At 58.6% G+C, this 24991-nt stretch overlaps 1 protein-coding gene across 1 annotated transcript in view; it reads left to right on the top strand.

Annotated features, from left to right (window-relative positions):
• PLXND1 (plexin D1) overlaps nt 1-24991 on the top strand; it is a gene marked incomplete at both ends in the record, with an annotated part of 70036 nt that overhangs the window by 15512 nt on the left and 29533 nt on the right. The window contains 14 exons of the mRNA XM_080350523.1: nt 830-1006; nt 3691-3822; nt 5260-5360; nt 6013-6142; nt 7455-7629; nt 9051-9159; nt 9900-10002; nt 13792-13896; nt 16199-16288; nt 17184-17277; nt 19559-19722; nt 21419-21570; nt 22050-22149; nt 24662-24801. Of these exons, the coding sequence (XP_080206649.1) occupies nt 830-1006; nt 3691-3822; nt 5260-5360; nt 6013-6142; nt 7455-7629; nt 9051-9159; nt 9900-10002; nt 13792-13896; nt 16199-16288; nt 17184-17277; nt 19559-19722; nt 21419-21570; nt 22050-22149; nt 24662-24801 (1772 nt within the window). The remainder of the gene's footprint in view (nt 1-829; nt 1007-3690; nt 3823-5259; nt 5361-6012; nt 6143-7454; nt 7630-9050; nt 9160-9899; nt 10003-13791; nt 13897-16198; nt 16289-17183; nt 17278-19558; nt 19723-21418; nt 21571-22049; nt 22150-24661; nt 24802-24991) is intronic.

Below are 24991 nucleotides of genomic sequence, written 5' to 3'. Positions count from 1 at the left end.
AGTCTCCAGCAAGCTGCTTTTTTCCTCATCCCTTGGCTCTGTTCTCACTTCTTCACTTGGGGAAAAAATATTTTGAGTTCTTTTATTGGAGAAACTTTTTGCTTCGCCTGTTGCTTGAGAGGGAAGGAGCCAGAGATGTCTGCTGGGCTTGCACCCGGCTGAGCGCAGCTCTGCGCTGATCCTGAGCGCTGATCCTGAGCAGCGATCGCGAGCGCCGATCCCGCGTGGGGACCCGCAGCAGGGGAGCCCTGGCAGCGCCGGGCGGCACACGGGGCCAGCCCGCGGCAGAGCCGCCTCCTCGGCGGGGAGGTGGTCTCGGGCTGGGAGTCACCCGGGCGCAGCACCCGAGGGGCCTCCAGCGCCGTGCTGGGGAAGAGCCCGCTGCGTGCTGCAGTGGGACAGGGGGACAAAGAGCCCGTTGTCCCCGTTACACCATCACACCAGCCTTGGTTGATGCGAGGGTGCTGCTGCAGCAAATGGGCCTTTGGCTGGAGGAGCCCTCGCGTGCCCCACACCTGGTGGCTCCGGCAGCGGTCCCGGTGCTGCCTGGTCCTGCTGTGGCGCGGCATGGGCAGAGCTCGCACAGCTCATCTCCAGCACAGCCTGCCCTGTGTCTGGCTCTGAGGGCGATGTGGCGGTCGGAACAGGCTCTGTTACAGCTCCTCGCTCCCGTGTTAACCAGCCACGTTCTCCTGTTGTGTGACCCGGCAGTGAGGGGTTTTCCCTGGGCACAGCAGGGCTTGGTGGTTTGTCCACACCGAGCGGTGCTGCGGGGACCCGCGGGTGTCGGCTGCAGCCCCTGACGCTCGTGTCTCGTGTCTCTCCGCAGCTGCAGCCGGAGCAGCTGGACTGTGGAGCCGCGCATCTGCAGCACCCACTGGCCATCGTCAACCCCCTCGCCGCCAGCCCCGTCTTCACCTACAGCGGCCTGACGGCGGTGGCCGTGGCCAGCGTCAACAACTACACGGTGGCGTTCCTGGGCACGGCCAGCGGAGCCCTGCTGAAGGCAAGTGGGGCCCCGGCGGGGACGGGGGTGGGGGTGGCGGGGACTCCCCTTCCCGCACCTCTGGGTTGCGCAGGGGACGGTGTCTGTTGTCGACTTTATCTGAGCACCTGCTCTCGTTTGGCAGTGAAGAAGTAATTGGATGCTGCTGTAATCTGTACAGTGATTGTGCTGCCTGGTGACTGGTGGCCGTTAATTACTGTTCAGGGCTGCCGTGCGAGCAGGGTGTTCTTGATGAACCCTATGCTGGAAACATCATTGTGCAGCGTTTAATTATTAACAGCTCTTCTAATAAATTCTCCCTGTGAGCTGATGGTTTTGAAGGCTCCGTGTAGACAGGGGAATCACCGAGAGGTGCTTCAGCACAGCTGAGTCCAGAGCAGGTGTGAATCCACGCATCTGATGGAGTTTCTGTTTGAAATGCTGTGCCAAAGGCAATGCAGGGCAGCGCAGCACTCCGGCTCCAGAGCCAGGATGCAAGGCCAAGGTTTCAGTGACTTTAGCACTTGAGGTTTGCCAGAGGAAGTTTTGGTGGAGCCAGCCCCAGCAGCTGGGTGTGCGCTCAGCAGCAAGAGGCCCCAGCGGAGACAGGCGCCGGAGCAGGCGCAGCGGATACCTGCTTCGTCCCAGCCTGGGGGGAGCGCTGCGTAATGTGGAGTATTGGATCAAAATGCTTGGAGAGAAGAAAACTAATCTGATCTCTTCGCTTGCATCCAAGTGCTCCTGGCAGAAACGTGGGAACGATCACAAAGAAGCGCCTTGCTTTGATTTTTGCCCGGGGGCAGGTAAATCAGGGGGGTGGGAGGAAACAGCCCCCCGGCCAGGTGCAGGGGGCAGGATCGGCACATGCCACACGCAGCGCAGCCCTGTTCACACGGCATTAACAGCTCTGCTTCCATTATCATCTCCGAGAAAGCAGCCTTATCTGCTGAGCCTCCATTAGGGAGAGGCTCCTGGCTACCCTTTGCTGGGATAATTTGCTCAGATAGCTCTAATCTAATTCTACAACACAGCTGCATAACCAGAAGCCCTTTTACCTTTGGGGCTCCTTGTTATTTGGCATGGGATACGAGATACTTTGCGTGAGTTATCATTCAGATTTGCTGCCTGAGAAAAGGCAGCAAAGGGACAGAAATAGTGCTGGAGCAGCTCCTGCAGCAGCAGTGACGGCTGCCAGGGTGGGGGTGGGCATGGGGGCCCTCACCAGCGCCACGTCCAGCAGCTGCTAGCGGAGAAGCAGCGCTTGGGTTGGGGTGCCAGGCCATGGGGTGCCCGGCTGCTGTGCCCGCGAAGCGGACGGGGGCAGAGAGGTCTGTCGGGTGAGTCCCGGCGTGTCCAGGTCTGGCAGTCTGTGGACAAGGTGCTGTGATGGGCTGACCAGGACTTCAGCCCCTCTGCCCTCACCGGTGCAGCCCGTGTACTCCTGCAACACCCGGCTCTGTCCTGGTGTTCCCTGCACCACCACGGCTCTGCCCCGGCAGAGACCAGTGTTCCCTGCACCGCCACGGCTCTGTGACCGGTGTTCCCTGCACCGCCACGACTCTGCCCCAGCAGAGACCAGTGTTCCCTGCACCACCACGGCTCTGTGACCGGTGTTCCCTGCACCACCACGGCTCTGTGACCGGTGTTCCCTGCACTGCCACGGCTCTGTCCCGGCAGACTATTGAGCTTCTGGCTAGCCAGCATTTAAAATGGGGATAATGCCAGTTCCCTTCTCTTTCTCCATGGTAGCTTGCAGTGCTTACATACAGTTCCTAGCACAGGGAAGCCCTCTGCTTTGAGCTCATGCTATCTTACTAGGACATGTTGGTGCTGCTGTAGTGTAAGAATTAATTAATCCTATGTTAATTAATTAATCCAGACTTTAGAGAGCAGAGGCATGCTTGGTCCTTACAATTATTGCCTTCCCTGCTTGTAAGGAGGTAAGAATTTTCCTCACTCCCTTTCTGTTTCAAGCTGAAAAGTGACTGTCATGCAGAATCGTGTAGCCCTATTGTTATTACCTCTCAGCAATGCCACATTTAATTTGCTGAGTTTTCAAGTCAAATGCCAAGACATTCTGGGACGTGAAAGGCAGGCTGATGCTCGCCGCCTCCTCCGTCACCGCCAGCGCTCCAGCTGGTGATTCATGGGGCAGGGTAGGATCTGGCTCTTGCGACAGCCGCCGAGGGCTTCTGGAGTTAGCGGGGAGACAAGCTCCTTGTGGCCAGAAGTGACAGCACTTACTTTTCCAATGCGCAGGGAGCAGGGGTGCCGTGTTGTACGGCCCTGTTGCTGATTTTGGCTGTTCTTCGTGAAGCTTTGGGAATGCCGTGTTCTCGGTAGCAATGCACACGAGTGTGTAACGAGGGCCAAGGGCTGGTGCCGCTTACGGGAGGGTGAAGCCAGCGCAACGCGGCCGTGTTCACTGGAGTCAGCCGTGCGGTGGGGAGAGCCGCACCGGCGGTGTTCCGGCAGCGCCAAACGGGCTTAAAGAGAGGGACTGAGGGCCGGTCCCGCCGAGCCGGGGCTCCTGTGCCGTACCAGACACCTTTTCACCGCAGCTCCCTGAGGAGAGGTTTGCAGTGCTTGGGAATATGGAACACAGTTAGATACCACTTTGATTCTTGTTTGTAACTGAGGAAGAATAATCTTCTCCCCATAGTGTTTGAAAAATGGTCTCAGTGAGCGGCTTCTTGTCACTACAGATCAATCTGGACAGTGCCATGAAGGTTATTAGCAGGAGATCCATCTCGGTGGCGTACGGAGAGCCCGTCCACCCCGTCATGCAGTTCGACCCTTCTGATCCCACCTACCTCTATCTGATGACCTCGTATCAGGTGAGAGCGTCGGGCTGCAGCAGAACAGTCCTTGGAGCATCGCGCGTTTGATTTGGCAGCAGCACTAAGCTGGGAGTAGGAAGGGGCAGGGAAATTTGCTTTGCCGTTAGTGGGCAGAGGCAAGAAGCTCAGAGCTTTGGCGGGGGTGTTTGGGGGTACCTGTGCCTGTCTGTTCTCCCCCTTGTCAGGCGTTGTTGTCTTTGTGGTGGCAGCTAAAAGGGAGAGTGCAAGATATCAAAAGGGATCCACTTACAGGAGTGCAGAAATGAGCAGAGGTTGTTCCTGTATAGAAACCCCCCAGTTGCAGTGCTCAGTCTTCAAGAAGGCTTTTAGGAGGCGGCAGAGGGCTGGGGGCGCAGGAGCGGGCGCTGGGCCGGCACCGACGGGCCGGGGCGGGCACGGGAGGCCGGCGGGAGCCGGGCGCTCCGGCGCTGTGCTTTGCTCTGAGCTACATCTTCACCTGTCAAAACAGATGCACAGCCACAAATGTTACATGTTGCATTTGTATTTTCCAAGCCTCGCTCCCTGCAGATCGGCCATTATCGTTTCGCAGACCCCCTGGGATGCCTCTTCAGCCAGCGTCTCAGCCGGCTGCGCCGTGCACCTCGCTGCGCTCGGTCAAACGCCCAGCGCGGCACTGGGGACCCTCCTCTCTCCCCTCTGCAATGGGCGCCCACCCAGTGGGGGCTCAGGGCTCTCAGCACCTCACGTTGTCAGTCCCCACTGTGCCAAACGACTCCGTTTTTCTTCCTAAATGCTTAGAAATTAAGGGAGGAAAAAGCAGAAGCCGACACACTTTCCTTCCAACTGCTCCTGCTGAGCAAGTCCCCTGGGGTACTTTGATTTCTTTACAAATTAAGGTTTCCAGAGTGGTTTTGCTTTCTGGTCATTTTGTAAATAGCCAGATAGCGTTCAGCTCTGTCTAGAACGGCGCTTTCTGCAGTGAGAGCTTTTCACAGGGAGGGACAAGCTGTGAAACCATCTCCATCTGACACACCAGAGAGGTGCGGTGCTGCTCCGCAGCCTGGCTGGCGCGGGCTGCTCCCGCGGTGCCGGCTGAGAGGGAGCAGCTCCACGCTGTGCGCACGCTGTGGTGACCGCACCGCCGCCAGCAGCCCCGTCCCTTGGGCGTCCTTGCGTGCCCAGGTCAGGCGGTGCCGGGCTGTGCAGGGGGCGGGCAGGACACGGGCAGGATACGGGCCGCTGCCTGTGCTGGTCCCTGCGGGCAGGTGGTACAGAGCACCCGCCTCTGGGCCGGGAGCAGGGTGCGGTGCTGGGCTGCTCCTCATCGTCCCTGTGGTGGGCTCGGTGCAGGCTGAGGGGTGAAGCAGCTCCAGAACCGGGTGTCACGTGCGGCCGTGCCGGCGCGTGGCGGTTGGGCTGAGTGTTTCCGCGGTGGTGCTGGACATGTGGAAGCAGTTGTGCTGTGTCGTGCAGATGACGCGGGTGAAGGTGGCTGCCTGCGACCAGTACTCGACGTGCACGGAGTGCCTGGCTGCTGCCGACGCTTACTGCGGATGGTGCACGATGGAGACCAGGTAGGGCTGGCTGTGTCCTGGGGCGCTTTGCTGTGTCCTTTGGCCCTCAAGCCCGGGCAAGAATTTCTGGTGCCTTTTATATTTCCACACAGTCACACTGCCTTTAGTCTTTGTCTGTTTCTTATGAAATATATACTTTAAAAAACAATTGCATCTGATCTCAAATGGTTGAGATGCTCTTCAGAGCCAGGATTTAATTGTGGCTGCATCGTTATGCTGCTGCCAGCGCAAAGGATATCTTGCAGGCAGCCAGCCATGGGGCCGAGAGCGCCAGCACCCTGCTAAAGACCATCCTGTGCCGTTGCAATTAGTATTTATGAGTAGGAGACAATCAACACTCAAAGAGGGATTTACAAAATCAGACTCTGTGTTTACAAATGGAAGAGGTCAGGCAGAACGTCACCTTCTGGTCCCAGTGCTGGGCGCAGGCTGGCCTGCTCTCGCTCAGCCCGAGTCCTGGTGCGAGAACGTGCTCTTATCCTGGCAACCAGGCACTTCAAATATAGCAGCAAAGCTTTAGGCTTAGCTGCAGGGATGGAGAAAAAGATGCAGGCACAGGATTTTCTGAGGATCTTCCCTCACAAGGAAGTCAACACTTTTATCACCAGTTTTAAAAATAATTGACCCCGACTTGATGCCCTGTTCGTTGCAGGTGTTCCCTGCAGCACGAGTGCTCGAACTTCACCGGGGCCAACTTCTGGGCCAGTGTGAGCGAGGGGGTGCAGCAGTGCCCGGCCATGACCATCCTGGAGCCCGAGATCAATATCGACAAAGAGAACCCGGTGCGTTGGGCGTGAATACCAAATTAACCTGCGCTGCATCTCGTGGGGTCGCTGGCTGCCCTCGGGGCTGGTCAGTGTCTGTCCCGTGCTGCAGCACAGCTCCCCGCGGCTCTGCTGTGGGCCTGGGGTGCTGAGCGCTGCTGCGTGGCACCACGTCGGGCCCAGGGTCTCGGCAGCGCCAGGAGGTGACTCCAGCGCCAGGAGGTGACTCCAGCGCCAGGAGGTGACTCCAGCGCCCGGAGCCGCGGGGCATTGGCCGCTGAGCCTGCGGGTGAGCGGGGCTGTGGAGATCTGCACGAGTGCGGGATACAGATCAGCTGCAGGCAGCTACATCAGCTCATTTTCTGGCTTCGTATTGTTGCTATTTTTAACAATATTTTAATGATATTTTAAATGTTTTCAGCAAAACATTGTTTGTGTAAAGACAGAGCCTCTCCCAATGGCAGCAGTCCCTCCGTGCCAAAGTTCTCGACCAGCCCCAACAAGGGGAAATGACTAGTGAGCTCCGGCCGTTGGGCAGATCCCGGACGGAGCTGGGGGGATCCCACGGGACCCTGGCACCGCTCTGGCTCTGCCACGGGGTCTGGGGTCCCCAGGGCATCCCCCGCTGGCAGGGACAGCCGGCCAAGCACACGCTGTGTGAGTCACCCTCCTCAAGACCGTTCTTTCTGCAGCGCTGCCATCCCTGCCCCGCGGGGGCCGGCGGCAAGAAGGAGCCCAGCAGCCAGCCCTGTGTGCGGGGGACGCTGGCGGACGGCTGCTCCCCACCCTCCGCACAGGTCCCGCCAGCCCAGCGCCTCCCCGGTCCAGCCCTGGCATGGGCTGGTGCAGACTGGGGGGGTTAGGCACTCCGAAACAGGAATTAATTGTATTCTGCTCTTCCTCCTCTCTCCCCAGAGCTTCGGGAGGGTCCCTGCCCAGGCGCTGCGGGACAGGGACAGGCAGGGACAGGGACAGGCAGGGACAGGGACAGGCAGGGCTCTGTGCAGGCAGGGGGCTCGGGGACAGCCCGGGCAGCCGGGGGCTGAGCCTCCGTGTCCTCCTTCCTCCGAGGGTCCCCGCGGAAGCCCCGGGCTGGGATTTGGTGCCGGCCGGTGACCCGCTGCGGCTGTTGGGGTCCTGGTGCAGACTCTGCTGAAGCAAGGGCATGTGTGCGGGCGGCCGGGGGAGCCCGGCGTGCACAGAGCGAGAGCGAGCGGCTCTCTGGACTCAGTCAGAGCTGCTGGCCCACGAAAAGCTTGTAAAACACTGACAAGTTCCAAGTATCATTTTCTGTCATAATAACAGATTTTTTTTTTCTGTCCAAATATAGGCCCTGATAATACAAATAAATGGGACTATCCCAAACCTGAATGGAACGAATATTTCATGTGACTATGGAAATAATATCCACACCGTAGCCAGAGTTGCTGGAGATGATGTAAATCAGTTTATTTATTGCAGTTTACTTCCACGCGAGAAATATCCGATGTTTCCAGACGACCAAGGTACAGAGGAAAGCGAGCTCGGTGCATTCTGACCCCTTCTGTGGACTTCATTTTCCATGGGTTTCGTTTCTTTTTCCAACCGTACGTGTAGAAAATGCATACGGGGAAAAGAGACCCAAGCTGCTTCTGCTTTATAGGGCATATGACTTCAAAGCGTGGGAGTTCACCATCTTAACATGAATTGACAAGATTTCAAATCTATCAATTTTAGTTTTAAACATCAGATTTTAAAAGCCAGTTCATGTACTTATTTTTTTAAGATTTATCTGCTTAGAGCTTCTGGTTTAGATTTAATAAGTACTAAAAAAAATGTTTTAGCCCGGGGAAATGAGATGTTGCTGCTTATATTGATATTTTCAGTACTTCTGTTCAATTTCTCCCGAGCACACGCGGCCTTTCGGGGGCTCTGGAGAAGAGCCCGCGGGGCAGCTCAGGACCGCCCTGTCCTGCTGGTGCAGTTAAAGCCGGACTGAGGGGTTCTAGTGCTCCCACTGGCAGCGGGTACCGGGGGTGCCCAGGTTTGGGGTGGCCAGCACCGCAGAGCCGGTGGGAGCCCCCGGCGAGCTGGCCAGGAGCACCGTGGAGGTGCCCGTGTCACCGCTCCTGCCCAAGAGCTCGGTGCTTCGCTCCAGGCTCCAGTGTTAAATCTCCGTCTCTCGGGCCTGGGTGAATGCCCTATTGAAGATGGTTGACTTCAGTAGGAGGAGAACGAGCCAGTCCTTTTGAAAACCCCACTTTTCATGGGCAAGTTTATAAAGCTGCATTGTTTTTCTGCCCAGCTATCCAAAGAATGGGAGATCATTAACTGTTCTGTATTGTTGGTTACAGCAATGTCCGAATGAATTTCTGGAATCCAGCGCTCTGATTTATTGTACATATTCTGAAAGAGGCATTGTCCCTTGTCCCTGGTGCTTATATGGCAAAATTGCAAAGAAAAAGAAATAAAATTCAGCAATTTTGGGGGAGGGGAGGTTAGTGTAGAATGTTGAGTCGCCAAAAAGGGGTTTCCACTCTTCTCTGTGGGTTTGTTGTCATGGGGAAAGTGAGCGGGGTTTTAAAACATGATAACTAACATGTTTTAATTACCACATTTTTTTAAAATATCATTTAGCACCAACTGTAAGCAAAGACAATAATTAACTCTGCTAATTAACACTTGCACAACACGCTGGAATTTTGTGCTGAAAGTCGCAATGTTCCTTTCTGGTGAGGGTGATGTAAAGCGTTGATTTAAGAGGGAAGAGCTGGAAGTCAGAGGGCAAAAGACGAATGGTTCGAGCTCTGCAGTGCAGCTCGGAGGAAGCCCTTGAGCAAACAAATCGCATTTAGCCCTCGTTGTCCCAAGGGTCTGTCTTGTCTTCTGAGCGTGAGTGCGAGCGAGAGGCTCTTGCAACCCAATATTCTTTGGCTTGGTTCTGCAGACCACGTGGTTGTCGAAGCTGCTCTCCGGGTCAACAGCAAAAACATTATCCGGGCCAATTTCACCATCTACGATTGCAAAAGGACGGGGAACATTTACCCGAAGAGAGCGTAAGTGGCCCGGTGTGCGGGGCGGTGGCGGCCGCGGGGGCACCGGCGGTGGGGCAGGTGGCGCGGGGGCCGGCGGGGGTGCGGGTGGCACTGGGGGGGTTCCCCGCGAGGTGCAGCCCCAGCAGCGCGGGGGCCAGGGCAGCGTTTGGCAGGGGCGCCACGGCTGCTCTGCCAGGGATTCACATGGGAGGGTCCTCGCCGTGTCTGGAGCCATCTGGACATGTTGGGATTTTTTGAAATATGAATAATATTTTGATATCAAGCTCATTCTATTAACCCTTATGCAGCGGAGCCGGCATCCCCAGCGATGCTGGGGGGTCTGCAGGCGGTGAGGGAGGGGCACAGGGGGTCCCATGCAAACTGGGGGGAGAGCCTGCCTGGCTCCACGGAGAGACACATGAGGAAAGAATGTTTTGGGCGAAAAGAGCAATTTTCACACTTTTCAGTAAGCAGGGGAGGGCGGCTCCCTGTGGGCTGGGGCCAGACGGTGGCACCGAATGCAGTGGCACCGAATGCAGTGGCACCCTGGAGCTGCCCTGCGGTGGCACTGGGGATGGTGGCTCTGCTGCATCCCCACCAGCTCCCATGGGAGGACGAGAGGGAAACCAGCCCCTGCAACCGCATTTTCTGGGCACTGTTAAGGACTGAGCACCATGTGTAAAGATGGATTGCACGGCTGAGCTGTGGCTGCCCTGAGCAGCCTGAAATCTGCTTTTCTCACCACACCTTTGCTGTTTCAGATGCACCAGCTGCCTCTCGACGCGGTGGAAGTGTCACTGGTGTCCCTCCACCTACACCTGCGTCTCCAACCACTCGCAGTGTGCCGACGCGCTGCAGATGGAGGTAAGGCCCGTCAAACCGCTGCCCAGGAGACCCCCCCCGGCGTCGCTGCGCTGTAGCTGTTGATTGCCCTCTCCCAGGACGGAGGCAGATGTCCCCGGCTCGGCAGCGCTGTCCCGGCGGCTGGGGGACAGCTCTGGTGACGGTGCTGCTCAGCATCACTGACATGCTGCCTGGTCCTGGGGAGTCTCTGTGGTCAGAAATGCAGCGATATGCATCTTGTTGCCAAAGGCTGGGCAGATGGCGAGCTGGAGGGTCCCTCTGCCGTGCTGCTCTGCCCATGCTGTGCTCACAGCGTCCGGCACCGCGGCTGAGCCCGGCTGGGACCATCCCGCCTCCAGCTCCCCAGGCTGAGCCTCGCTCTGTTCGGTGACCCTGGGTGTCTGCGGCGCTGATGCTCAGGTGGTCTCAGCTGCTGCTCGGCCTGTTTTGGGTCCGCTCCAGCAGCAGTTGGCACTTGCTGGCCATGGTAGCGCAGCCACGACTTGCACCGGGCTGGGGATGGGGCACCCTCCTCTGCCGGTGTCCCACGGGGGGCACATGCGCAGCAGGTAAGCTGGACCCGTGCCATGCCATGCTGTGCCATGCCATGCTGTGCCGTAGCGTGCCGTGCCATGCTGTGCTGTGCCGTGCTGTCCCGTGCTGTCCCTTGGCTCTCCATCACCTGCCAGGTCTGGAGCGACGCCACTGCTTATCTGCATTCTGGGGCGCCAGGGTTTGAGTTACACAACAAACATAGCAATACTCCACAATTCGTTTAGCTTTGACTAGGCTGTTGCGATATGTTAATAATTTGCTGGAGCACCGCTGCTGGTGCTCATCTAAAGGAGAAAATCGCCCCTTTCCAAATTATAGCTTCCAATAACCCAGAGGCTCAGTGTGTTCCTGCTTCTGAAATTTAAATTGAAGTTCATTTAAATAAAATTGGTTTTTTAGCAATCAATCTGCCGTAGATCCAAGCCAAGCTTTTACACTGTAAATTGAATATCCCTTTGGCACCGGTGCTCTGCTCTTGTCTCGGCTCTTCCAGCAGTTCCCTGTGCTCGTTACTGGCAGGAGTTTGGCCCTGTGTCACACGTGCCACCGTCTCCCTCCTGGGCTGGCCCTGGCATCTGCTCCCGCTGCGAGCGCCGGGGATGGAGGCGGCGCCGGGGCCACCACGTCGCAGCTCCGCGTGGTCGCAGCTCCGCGTGGTCGTGTCTCGGGGGAGCCCGGGCCGCGCTGCCCGTCCCTGCGGGGTGGCAGCGGGCGGCAGCTCCCGGCAGCGCTGCTCTGTCCCCGGGCTTGTGCCGGCTGTCCGGACGGGCTGTGCTGTCCTGCGGCTGCCCGGGCCGCTCGCACTGCGGGGGCTGGCGAAAGCGCCGCCCGCCTCCTCAGCTTCCCAGGTGTCAAAAAGCATCCAGTGTTTTCTCTTGCTGCCTGGATGGGGTGAGCACTTGAAAACCATCGCTGGTGGGGGACCCACGTGCCGAGGCTGCGTGTTGGGGTCTGCCCTGTGCTGGGGGCTCGGTGGTGTCAGCCCCGCCGGTGGCACTGGGTGACAGCAGGGGACCGCCACAGACGGGCCCTGCATCCATCTCTTAATCACGGCTGGTTCGCGGTGTTTCTCATTAAATCTGAAGGAGGAGCTTGGATTGTGAGAGGACTCTGAATGTCCCAGGTGACTGGATTGATGTTCTCCTTGACAAAGCGCTGCATGGCCTGCAGCTGGGCTGGGATCGGTTGTGTCCTTCACCTTAAGCGTAGCTGCTCTCGAAGGGGAGGGCCAGGGCAGGTTTTAGCAGGGAGGTGTGCGCTCCCCGCTCAGCCCGGGTGTCCCTGCCAGACCCTGGCTGGGGAGATGCTGGGGCAGAGCTGAGAATCGCTTTCTTGCCTGTTCTCCAGCTCCGGAGCTGCAGTTCCGCTGGGCGCTGCACCTGCTCTGGGCACATCCCTGGTTTATCTCTGCTTTCCGAGCTCTTCCCGCTGGTTTCGGTGGGCAGCCAGCAGGACGAGGTGCTGGTAGCCCTGGAAACACGGTGCCTCGTCCTGCAGTCGGAGCTTTCAGTAAGAACACTTGCTGGCACGGCTGCACCTGAGCGCTGCTCCGCCGGGAGGGCAGCGTCGCTCTGGCTTCATCCGCAGCATTTTAAACATTCTGAGCCTTTGCCCGATCCAGACGTGAATGATACAATCAGCTGGAAAGCTCTATTTCTAGCTGCTGATGAACAGCGGGGAAGGGGCTGCGAGACAAGTTAATCAGTCCTCTAAAGTGTATTTACCCAGGAAGCCGTGCCGGCTGCTGGGACATGCAAGGACACACCAGGCCGTAGCAGCTTTTGCATGAATTTTCCGTTGTAGCCCTGCTGGTTTTATTTTAACTCTTTTGATTCTCCTAGAAGAGGCTTGGGACTGAAATCTCTCTCCAGTGCTTTGCTTTGTTGTTTTACTTCTCTTATCAGGTACATCTTGTGTTATTTAATCCCCTTGTTTAGGCGGCACCAACTGTGCTTGGTTAAGATGAGTGTCCTGATAGAAATGAAGCGTGTTTTCCACAGTTAAACAGGCACCTCCAGGTGGTTCCCTGGCCCTGCTGGGTCTGGGGAAGGCGGGAGAGAAGCCTCGTGCTCACTGTGTGTCCAGCACCGGGACGCGTCCGGCACCGGGACGTGTCCTGCCAGGCGCCGGGAGGGCAGCGGCTCCTCTCGCCGGAGCAGCAGCGCGCTCATCAGCACACTGGGCTGACCCTTAGTGCGAGTGAGAGGCAAACCTTGCCCGCTGCAAATTATTCTGCATAATGGACCAAATATTTTGTTGTCTTTTACCCCAGTGGCTCCACTGTCAAAGGCATTAATCTGGATATACCCTGGGGCAATGGAGAATCTGGCTTCTTTTTTGCTGTAGTTCTGCAGTGTGATTTACATCTCATGAGAGAACAAGATAGGCTTGTCATAGAGACTTGAATTCTGAGTCAGCTCCAGCATCTGAGCCATCAATTTAAAGTGAGAACAAAAGTAGGGGGACGGATGACCTTTTAAAATCATTTTCAGCCTCGTTCGGGCCTTTCATTTCAGCCGTCCTACCACCGCAGTCCCTGCGCCGAAGGCCCTGCCGCTCCTTGCACCCTTTCCTGTGCGCACAGAGCCCGCGCTCTGCGGGCAGGGGGCTGCGGGCAGGGGGTCTCTGCAGGGCGGCGGTGCCGCGCTGTGCCGCGTGAGGCGGGGGGCGCTGGCACAGCGGCCGCTGTAGGCTGCACAGCCGCCTTTTAGCGTCACTCCAGCCCCGACTTCTCACAAACGTTTGAGTGTGTGCGATTCTGTGAGGGAGCTTCCCAGTGGCAGCTGAGGAGCGCACACGCGTGTGCTCTTGGCCTGGGAGGACAGATCTTCCAGTGCCGGCAGATGGAAGCGCAGGCTCGGCCGCCCGCGGGCTGCGAGCTGCCGGGTCGCTGAGCCGGGGGAGCCGGGCAGGACCCGCCGTGCTGCGTCCTGCGCCCGCCGCGGTGCCGCTCGTGCCTACGGACGGGCCCCGGCAATCCGGCCGCGCGCTGCCGCTGCCTGGGCACCAGCGCAGGGGTTCCGGCGGCGCCGTGCTGGGCTTCCCGCTGAGACTCGGCTTCCGTGTGGTGTTAGCGCTCCGTGCATCACGGTGCCATCTTGGCATTCACTTTCTTGGGTTGCCGTGTGATCTGACTTTACAGATGTACTGAAATTAATCTTATCAAGGGTCCCAGTGTGTCATCTTGCCTTGTTGGTGAGGCTGCTCAGCATGCACCCAGCTAACCTCTTTTTTGTCTTGTTTTGTACCTAACAGAAGAAAATCGACTGTCCGCGAATCGTACCTGCCTCATTGGACCCCATGCCCACAGGAGTGTCTCGGGACATTACGATCTCACTGGCCAACGCCACTTTCTCCAAGGTAAATGAGTTCCGGAGCTGGGGAAGCCGCAGCCGAGCCTGGGCGGGCGTGGTGGCCCCGCCAGGCGCGGGACGCTGAGTACGGGCCGGTGTCGGAGGGGCTGGCCCCAGGCTGTGTTGGCTGAAGTCGCTGGACTGGCCGCAGAGGCTGGTGGAAAGCAGCCACCCCGACCTGAGTGGGGTTGCAAGGCAAAGCCGAGGGAGATGATCTTGGTGTCCCGGTGTTCTCCAGGGGTCTCGCACAGTTAGCGATGGGCTTCTTGCATTTGGTGGAAAAAGGAGGTTTATGGACCTTGTAGAACAGTCACTGGAACAAAATGTTTTGGGGAATTAAAGCTCCCAGTTTCCTGTGGTGTTTGCTGCACCGCAGAGCTGCCGGCGTCGCTCTGCCGGCGCCGGTGCCAGCCCCGAGCCCCGAGCCCCGTCCCGAGGTCGGACTGGCGGGCAGAGCCCAGCGCTGCGCAGGGGCCTGTGCTGGCCCGGCCTGGAGTGCGGTGCCGAAACGTGTTCTAACCTGACTTCTGGTCACCCCTGCAGAGCTCTTTTGTGTGTGAAAAAATCCTTTCTGAGAAATGTTCTGGCTTGCAAATTGTAAAAGGGTGAAAAGTGGGAGTGGACGTCAAATGGTGCGTTTGGAGATGTGTCCCACACCAGGAGGAACCGGAGGAATTTGAGGCAGGGAAGCTCGGCACTGGGAAAATCTCTGACTAAGCTCTGGTGTTTGTAGACAGCTGCCCTGTGTCGTTTTGGGTCAGGTCTTCAGTGGGGCCCGGGGGTCCTGGTTCACCATGCCCCTGCGGAGGGTACCGGGGACGCGGCTCCTCATTCTGCAGGGAAAGGAGAAGGTTGGAGGCGCCGGTGGAGCTGCCGGATTCTGTGCCGGGGCTGCCGGGCACTGCGGAGGCTCCGCTCCCACCGGAGCCCGGCACGGCAGGATGTGCCCTCCGCAGTCAGCAAACAAGGGTGAGAAGCCGCTCTTCCTCTGCGGGCGCTGGAGGCGGCTGAGGAGGAAGCGGTTCCACATGTAGGAAATGGAGGCAGCAGGAAGGGGCCAGGCAGGGCCGCTGCCGGTGCTGGGGCGGGCCCGGGCTGTCCCGCTGCCCCCGCAAGCTGTCCTGGGGCACCCGCGCGATTTCTGCTCCGTCCTGCTCCTCTTCTTCCTTTCCTCTCCACAGCAGCTCGGAGCACAGGCCACGCGTGTCCCGTGGGGGCTTGGAGCACAGGCCACGCGTGTCCCATGGGGGCTCGGAGCACAGGCCACGCGTGTCCCGTGGGAGCTCGGAGCACAGGCCACGCGTGTCCCATGGGGGCTCGGAGCACAGGCCACGCGTGTCCCGTGGGGGCTCGGAGCACAGGCCACGCGTGTCCCAGCAGGGGCTGCGGAGCCGCCCGGGCAGGCTGTGGGGCCGGGACCGGCCGGCGCAGTGGAGCTGCCGGGCACAGGCGATGTGCTGGGGATGCCGGTTCCCCCTCCCACCGTGTTTGTGTTCCCTGAGCCAGCAGCTGCCTGCACCAGCCCGGCGCTTGCTTTTATCTTTTATCAGAGCCATCAGTTCTCAAAGGGTGGTCAGAGCTCAGCAGTGGTGGAGCATCAGCCTGCTCAGAGATGGCATTTGTTCCTGCAGGACGGAGGCACAGCAGTAACGCAGGGCAGGCTATCATCCTTGTGTATCAGGAAAACAGCACAGAAAGTCTGCCTTTGAACACAGTCCCAGCTGGGTCCTCATTTGAAGTAGAGAATTGCTCTGCGCAGTTGTTGGGAGAAGAAGGAAGGTGGCTTTGAGCCCAAATCATGGGCTTATTTGGTCTGGTTTGGGCAAAGCAGCCTGGGGCCACGTTGGCTCTTGGTCTGCACCACAGCATGAACTGCGAACACCCCTGGGCCAGAGGAACCCGGGTACCCGCTGGCACGTCTCCTGGCCCGCACGTGCTGTGGGTCAGACGCGTCTCCTGGCCCGCACGTTACTTGGTCTGCACGTGCCACATGTCCCCGGCTTCCGGAGCAGCGCCCCGCTCCGGTTGTGACGCTGTGCAGCAGCACGCTGGGCGAGAGCACGGACAGGGCCTGGCTCCGGGTGCGATGCTCAGCCTACAGCGGTGATGTGTGTGGGGATGTAATTAGGCACAGACCCCAGCCTTGCTTACAGTATCGGGTTCTGATCTCCTGTTTGACTTGAAGCACGGCTCAGGTGTTGGTGGCAGGAACAAGGTGAGACGTGGCACCTGCCGTGTGGGTTGGCTGAGGTGCAGAACTGCACTTAAACGACTGTTGCAGCCATTCTGCTCTTGTCTTCCCTCTCCAGGAGACTACTCTGGAGTGCCATTTTGGGACGGACAGGTCGTTTGAAGCCCGGTGGGTGAACTCCTCTGCCGTGGAATGCATTCACGTGCTGGTGAGTCGGGGGAGGCCGCCAGCCCCTGCTCCCCGCAGCGTGGGGCAGGTCCCAGGGCAGGGAGGGTCTTGTCCCCAACCTCCCACCCAGCAGCTGGGATGCCACCTCCCTCCTCCCCCTCTGCTTCCAGCTGGAAAAAGCTTCAGCCGGGCTCTCTCTCCCCTCCGGCGCGGGGCTCTCCCCTCCGGCGCGGGGCTCTCCCCTCCGGCGCGGGGCTCTGTGCGTGCGCTGGTGCTGGGGGGCGTTCACGGCACCGGCGCTGCGGCGTCTGCTCCGTGGGATCCGCAGCAGCTCCAGCCCCCGCTCCCCTGGGCTTTGGGACGGAGCTGCTTGTTTACCTTTCCAAATGGGAAGAGTTCAGTTCAGGCAAAAAAAATTGGCCACCTCTCAGTGTTGCTATTTCTGTAGCTTTTATTCTGAGCTGGGAATTGGCCTGAGAAAATGCTCAGCCGCTCACCAAAGAGCGGTGTGTGGTTGTTGGAGGGAAAGCCGCACCTCTGAGCTGCAGCAAGCGTTTGGGCCCCACCGATGGGAATACAGCGAGCAGAAGCTTCAGAGGAGTGCTCTCCCGCCATGTTACCTGCACAGCTGTATTGTGGCCTGGTCCTGAACATGCACAGCCTTGCCGCTCTGTGGGCTTTCCCGTCCTTTGCGCTGAAAGCAGCAGGCAGGGCTCTGCTCCCCCTGCCCCGCGCCCTTCGCCGCGACCTCCGCAAAGTCGTTAAGACAGAAAGCAGCGTTCCCTCTCTTAGCCCTGCTAAGAGGAGACCCTCCTGTCCCGAGCAGCAGCGTTCAGAGGAGCCTCACGAGGAACGTTAATCTGTGTAGGGTGCATATAGATTCTTGTATTTTACTGAACTTCCTAAGCTTTTTTTGATTTGTTTTTTGTGCGCAGCTCCACACCTCAGAAAAGAGCCATCTCTTCCCCGTGAACCTTCAGCTGAAGGACAGACCAGACAGATTTATCGACAGCCCAGAGATGATGACAGGTCTGAGTTGAAAGCATTTTTATTCTGCTCTCATCTGGTCAGCCCGAGTGACTGAAAATCCTGGCAAAGTGTATAGATTCAGGAGAGACACCCCGGCTCAGCTGGGCACATGCAAAAAATGTATTTGCCTGGAGTCGCATGCCTGTGAACAAGTGCCCAGGAGCCAGACGGACGCCCACGGACAGACGTCCCCTTGGCACCGAGGGAAGCCAAGCCCTGTCCTTGAGCGCAGGCAGCGGTGAGGTCTCTGGGACGGGTTGTGCTGGTGCTGTGGGTCACTGCGTGTCACAGCAGAGATGTGGGGTGTCCCCAGGCCCAGGCAGGAATTCCCTCCAGAGGAGATAAGGGACGAGGGAGGGCTCTGCCCTGAGCTCACAGGAGGTGACATCGAGGTTCAGCGCGCTGTAAAAATTGAGTCTTTAACTCCTGCGCTGCGAAATGCGTAAACACATTTCAGGCCGCCCGCTGGTCTCTGGAGCAGCGCTCAGGTTCCCAGCAGAGCCCTGGCTCCACCAGCGGGCCGGGGCGGGCGAGGAGCAGACCGAGTGCGCTCAGCCATGGCATTTAGACGGGACGGGCCCGAGAGCCAGCGCTCGCCCCGCGGCCAGCGCTGCCGGGACTCGCCGGCGCACCCACGCTGCTCCCGCCGTGGGCACCGGCGCTGGGGGCTCTTCCTTCTCAGCAGTGTCAGCAGCTGCAGAAGAAGGAACTGATTAGCCCTGGGAGCACATGAGAGCTGGATGCCCGAGTAAGATTTCCTGTGGCACAGAGCTGTAAGGGGCAGAGGGACGTTAGCACCATCAGCCACCGACCCAGGGTAAAAAGGTTCCCCATTGTAAATCCCAGTGTAGAGGAGACTTATCTTGCAATGCATTCCACATTGGTGAAATAACCTCTGAAACAGCAGCACGGGTGCAGGCATGAGGCACAGCTTCCGTGCAGAAAGAGGAGGGCGACTGTACTTCTGAGACAGAGAGGTGGGAGATCTGAGCTGAGCACGCTCTGACGAGCGAGCGCGGGCTCCGGGTTCCCGGCGTGGGTGGCGCTGGCAGCGGAGCGGCAGGAGCGCGGAGCCCCCTCCCGCGCACAGAGCTTGCGCACACGGGCTGTGGTTGCATCGATCCGAATGTGCCAGAATATTTGGAGCTCCTGTGGGACCTTGTGCTGCTCCAGCTCCTCCTCGCCTGGAGCAGATTGGTGGAAGTAAAATGAGAGAGGCTGACTTGCAAGCGGAGATCTGCAGGGCCAGCGATAAATGGGTGCATCTTTTATAGTGTCTTTAATGGAATTACTGTTATTAGTGTTTATTATTTCGGTGTTTATTAGCTTTTATCGTAAACTGCATTTTGGTAGTCCACTGAAGGAGTCACAGCTCCTTGCTGTTGGGTGGAAACCAACCAGTGTAACTCGCTGGGTGGACTCAAGATGAGGTGGAATAAGCTCTTTTTGTGTGGAGAACGGGGGAGCCCTCGGTGCCAGTGCCGTTTAGTGAGCACGAGCACAGGCAGGCCGAAGGCTGAGGGATTTGTCAGCTGCTTATGAAGCACCGTGAGACCCTCCTGTGAACAGAAGTGCAAAATGTGACTGTTTCTTTGTTTTATGTTCTCCTGCAAAGTCTCCTCTGGGGAAAAGGGTGTGAAAACCACATTTCCTGAGTGTTTGTGGCTGTTTATCTCAGCGGATGCCCACACTCCATCAGCGGAGGCTTAGGCTGGAGAGGAAACGTAACCCAGGGCAGCAGCTAATGAGGAGGTGCAGGAAAATGATGTGGAAGCTGAGCTGAGCAGATCTGAAGGGAGAAGTCAATGGAAGGGGCCCGTGGTCGCCGGGGGAGGAAAGGCACTGCAAACACTGCGCAAAGCGCCGCAGCCAGCCCATTTCTGTCAGCGTGGAAGCAGCGTTCCTGCTTTGCTAACACCATGGAGCCAGCTTTGCCAAGCGGCTTCCCATGTGGATGCTGAGAGTTGGAAACATGAAGCATAAATTGACAAAAGGTTCCGAGTTTGGGTGTTGTTTGTTTTTCAAGAGGAAGAAAAAGGAAAAGAAAGTGCTAAATTACATTGCAGCGAGAACAAGCACCCAGTCCTTCTGGGAAATGTTCAGGATGGCAGCCAAGCGCTGCCTCGTCTCGCTGTGTGTGCAAACTGCTCTGCTCATCCCCTGGGTTTCAGATGTTACTGGGATTAATACAGCCAGGCTGGGGAAGGGAGTGGGAGTGCCTCCCGCTGAGCAAAGCTATGGAGTGGGCCCAGGAGCTCACGCCGTTGTCTCTGCGTTTCAGTGGAGGTGTACAACTGCGCCACGGGGAGCGCCGACTGCTCGCAGTGCCTGGGCAGGGAGGACCTGGGGCACCGCTGCGTCTGGAGCGAGAGCAGCTCCAGCTGCCGCCTGCACGGCGAGGGGATCCCGCTCTCCGACGTCTGCCCCGCGCCCGACATCAGGAAGGTGAGACCCCAATGTGACATGCGGGGTGCTGGTGGCCGGGCAGGGGTGCGCAGAGCTGAGACCCGCTGCGCTGTCCCCACTGGGGACACAGGAGGGACCACGCTTTGTCCCGGCACGAGACGGGGTCACAACCAGCACTGAATTACTCACTGACTTCCATGTTGTTGAGTAACCTCATGCCAAGGACATCTCGCTAGTGACAAGACCCAATCTTTATCATGTTAGTGGGGAAAAACAACAGCAGCACAATCAAAATGTCCCAGAGTTCCTGAGGCTGGTAAAAGCGAGAAAGATTTGTAGGGTCGGCTGAAGGACTTATCAGGAATAGTGTTTAATGGAGCATAGCTGAAACGGGAACGCCAGCCCTATCTCCCGGCACATGTGCTCTGCGGTTCTGCTGAGATTAAGAGTGGCCAAGGGACGTTTTGCCGTTATGTATTTTGAAATGAGTTTTATTGAAATTGTAGTTGAATGAATGTTTGTTGGGGGCATTTGGATCTGGGGTTCTGCTTAGAGGTATGGCATGAGCCAAGCGGCAGAGAAGGGATAGAGAGCAAATCCGAATATGAGCTCCCTGGGAAGGGAGAAGCTGGAGAGGCAGAACAGCTAATGCGAACATCAAAATCCTCGAGGATGTGGGATTTGTGTTCTTAGGGAGGTGTGTAGCCATAGCTGCTCCAAATCCGGGTGCTGCGCGGAGGGATGGTGGGACGGCAGGGTCCCCATCGCCGGCCTCTTCCCTCGTCACCGTGGGAGCGGGGCTGGCCTGCGAGCCTGCCTTCCCCACACACCGACTGTTATCAGCACCTCACCAGAAAATAATGGAAGGAAACCACAGTTCAGGTCACAGAGCATCGCAGAACTCTGTCGCTATTTCCTTGGCAAACAGTAGCTGGTAAATCCAAATCCCCTGTATTCACGCGAGCAAACCAGCGCTCGTGGAGCTGTCCCGGGGGACGCGGCGGGCTGAGAGGGACCAGCGCTGGCTGCCCGGTGCCAGCAGGCACGTCGTGCTGGCTTTGTGTGCCGCTGCCTTTGCAAAGGGAAAAGAGCCATTTGTCGCGCCTGCTGAACAGTGCAGGACCCTGCGCAGGGACGCTGCCTGGTGAACGGTGTCACACCAGCTCCTGTCCCCTGGCAATGGGGGGCAGCTGCCGCTGAAAAAACCGCGGTGCGGAGGACGAATGGGGAGCAGCCGCCTCCTGCCGTGGTGCCGGGCTCGCCCCGCGCCTCGGGGTGCCGCAGCGCTGCTGTCCTGGCCGTGCCTCATGCCTCAGGACGTTTTGTCTTGGTTTTGTCCTGAAAGGTTCTATTAGGGACAGCCCTTAAAAACATGGTGCTCGGGCTCTCTCTTCCCGGCACACCAGCATCCCTCCTCTGGGTTCCCGTGTCTCCGGCTTGGTCTCTGCCACAAATCCATTCGAAACAGAGGTGTGGAAGGTGTGGTGCTTCACCCCAGATGTGTTTGCAGCTGGAGTAATTGCTGCCCAAACCCCGGTACCAAACACAGTGGTGGCTTCTCATGCGCCAAGCTGCGGCGAGGGAGCGCGGTGGTGGGTGTGCTGCGGGGAGCGGGCCTGCGAGGAGCCAGCCTGGCGCTGCACGGGGACAGTGGGACGTGGGCACGGGCACAGCCTTGGGGACGCAGGCAGGAACCTCCTGGCGGTTCCCTCCACCCTGTCCCTCGGTGCCGCAGATCGAGCCGCTGCGGGGGCCGCTGGAGGGGGGCACGCTGCTGACCATCCGCGGGAGGAACCTGGGCCGCCGCTTCAGCGACGTGCTGGGCGCCGTCAGGATCGGCAGCGTGCCGTGCGCGCCGCTGCCCCGCCGATACATCGTCTCCGAGGCGTGAGTGTTGTGCAGCCAGGAGAGCCCTGTCCCTGCCCCTGCCCCTGTCCCTGTCCCTGTCCCTGTCCCTGCCCCTGTCCCTGTCCCTGCCCCTGTCCCTGTCCCTGCCCCTGCCCCTGTCCCTGCCCCTGTCCCTGTCCCTGTCCCTGTCCCTGTCCCTGTCCCTGCCCCTGTCCCTGTCCCTGTCCCTGCCCCTGCCCCTGTCCCTGCCCCTGTCCCTGCCCCTGTCCCTGCCCCTGCCCCTGCCCCTGCCCCTGCGCCTGTCCCTGTCCCTGCCCCTGCCCCTGTCCCTGCCCCTGCCCCTGCCCCTGCCCCTGTCCCCCATCCCTGTTGCTCACCCGTTCTGCCTGGCGCGCTGGGTGCCTGGGCAGGAGCACCGGTGGGTGCTGCCCGGCCACCCTGCAGGAGGAGGGGCCGCGGGCTCTCCCCTGTGCTCCGGCGGGGTGGCACAGCCGCCAACCGCCCTTTGCCATCCGCAGGATCGTGTGCCGGACCGGAGAGGCTCTGGAGGCATTTTCGGACGTGGTGACAGTCAACGTGAGCCGGGAGGGTCGGTCCAGGGAGCGATACTCCTACGTGGTGAGTAGTGTCCCCCGGGGTGTGTCTCTGGCGGTTCTCCCACAGACGCTCCCTGCCCCTTGAAGCAGCCGCAGCCCGTGCCCCCGCGGGCTTCGACAAACGGTCTGCAGCAGAACCGCCAGGGCCCTGGAGGAGCAGCTGGCGGTCGTTCCTCACCCGGGCCGGGTCTGGCCAGCCGAGCGCCAGGGGCAGCGCCGCGGCCGGGAGGAGTCCCACACCTCGCTGCCCGTCCCAGCTCCTGCCGTGGGTTGTCACTTGTCCTGGCTGGATCATCGTTTCTCCTGCTATAAAAAGGAGCTCATTTTTTCTTCCTCCTCTTTTGCTGAAGTGCCGGTAACAACTTGTGAGATTTTTTGAGACCCGCAAAGTCTCTTTGTGCTATGTAAGCTGTGTACTGTGGGCTCACGTTTTTTAGAGCTGATACTTTTTGCTGCAGAGATTGTCTTAGTTTATGCATGAGAATAATGTGTAGGGATTAAAGTTGAGCTAACCCTGTGCCATTATACAAAGAAAAGCCCTTTATGGCTTTGTACTGTACCATCTCACAAAGGTAACTTTCATCTCCATAAACCTAAAAGAAGCCCATGCAGCTCTTCTCTTTCCTGCAAGCACCCTGTTCTCTGCCCAGACGCTATTCAGGGCAGCCCCACGTGTCCAGGGCAAACGGGAGGATGGTGCCAGGGGACACTTGAGCCCGCCTCTGTTGCTCGGCGCGCAAGGGGCAGCCCTCTCGGGAAACGCTGTGAAGGCTCAAGCGCTGAGCGGAGCCGGAGGAGCAAAGGCGGTCGCTGAGCCCGCGGCGGGTCTGGCCGCTCGTGCCGGGCGGGAGGGGAGCTGTGTCTGCCTGACTCTGTCTCAGCAAAGCCTTAGCAGCGATGAGACATGTCCTGCTCCGTGCACGCGTGTCAGGGAGTGAAGCTGCACAACATGTAGCTGCTGTTTCACACCAAAAGTGGCTTCGGCACCGTTTGCATGCCAAGCAGCGCCATTCGGTTGTCTTGACTGTCCTCTCCCATGCGGTGACGTGGAGATGAAGCAGACTGCACCATGCAGGGCTGGTCTTGGTGAGACCTGAGCTTGGGCGTTGATAGCAGTTTACCTGAAAAAGTCTAAAAGACTTGTAGAACTGCCCTTCCAAAGACGGTCCTTTGTAAAATGCCAAATCTTATTTGTGTGCTCTATCTTTTAAAAGTCCATGTTGGATGTATTTAGAAGAAACGGTATTCAGCTGTAGTTCTGCAGAGGAGGAGGGAGAATCATGATCAGGAGTCTTCTCCAGGACATGATAGCGGGCGAAGGATGAGCTGGATTTGGCAAGTGAGCTGAATGTGCAGCAGTTGCGACGGGGGCCATCAGTGCTGGCAGCGCAGCGAGAGCAGCAGCCCCTGGCTCTTGCTGAGAGGAAGAGCTGGGAGGCTTTGGGGAACATGAATAATCCTCTTTGCTGTTGTTGTAACTGCGGATTTGAATGTGCAGGTCAGGGGCCAAGGGCAGGAGAGAGCTGCCTGCAGACACTCAGAAATACAAATTAACGAAAATGAATCCTGTGGAAGTGGGTAATGATCAGAAACAACAGAGGAAATGGCTGCAGAGAAATAAAGCCCTCTGAGTGCAGGACAAGGGCAAGGATAGCTATTAATAAGCGTGTTTGTGTGCTGGGATTGACAGCAAAGGGCATCGGCACCAGGCGTGCCGCAGCTCGGCGCGTTCGCTCCGCGGCTGCAGCCGGGGCCGGGCCATGGCGTGAGCGGGCGCTGCGGCCTCCAGGGTGTGTGTGTTTGACAGGGAGTTACCAGCTGCCTTTCGGAAGGGCCCTGGAGTCGGTGTTTGCTCTGGCGCGGTGTCCTGTCCAGCCGCACGGTGCCCAGCAGCCTCTCCCAGGGCACGCGGGTTCGGTGCTGCTTTGTTATCAAAGCCTCGAGCTCATGAACCTCGGGAAGGTTTCCAGGGGCTGCGAATGCAGATAACACATATGCTGATTGCTGCTGAAAATGGCCATGGACAAAGTAACTTCTCCCTTGGTCCAAGAGATTCAGATTCGAAGCTTCCTCAAGGAGGACTTCGATATTCAGTTATCCGGACTCAAGTGGCGTTTTTCACAGATCGTCATCCCGGGGGGTTCGTGTGGGTCCGGAGGGCAGAGGTGGTGGAGCTGCAGTGAATGGGAGATTTCCTTTTGTTGGTGAACCTTGAGCTGTCGCCAGCTCTGGACCCTCCATTGGAAATCTCAAGCGACTGGTGGCATCCTGGGCTCCAATCTGGACTCAGGTCTCGTTTGTTGCCATAATTCAGGGACTGCAGAGAGTCACAGAGGTTTTGGATGATCTCACTCTTCAGCACATGTGCCTCTCTCCTTGTTCTGAAACCTTGCCAGCAAAAGCTTATGCTGTGCTGCTGTTTCAGAGCCTCACAATGCTGGGTACTTAAATCTACTGAAGCAATTCCCATGCGCAGTGTGGAGTATCCAAATGTGAATTTACCGCAGTAGCAAACATTTCCCTTTTGTCCTCAGCTCCCCGTGGTGCAGTCCATAGCTCCCCTGAACGGCCCGAGGGCGGGAGGAACCAGGGTGACCATCCGAGGCAGCAGGCTGGATGTCGGCTCCGAGCTCCGTGTCCTTGTCAACGGCTCCAGGCAGTGCACTGACCTCAGGTGGGACACTCTGGGCTGGCACTGAGCTGGTGACAGGAGCCAGTGCCTTGGGAGGGGTGATATCGTCCCCTGGGAGATCAGGAGGAGATCAAGCGTGAGCTCCGTGCCCAGAGCTGCCGCGGGCAGAGGCACCTGCATGCCCAGGGCCGAGCTGCTGCAGGAGCAGCCTCTGCTCTGCGTGTTCCCATCG

The sequence above is a fragment of the Nesoenas mayeri genome (genome assembly GCF_963082525.1).
Source record: "Nesoenas mayeri genome assembly, chromosome: 10".
Taxonomy (NCBI): Eukaryota; Metazoa; Chordata; class Aves; order Columbiformes; family Columbidae; genus Nesoenas; species Nesoenas mayeri.
This window is presented reverse-complemented; position numbering and strand designations above follow the sequence as displayed.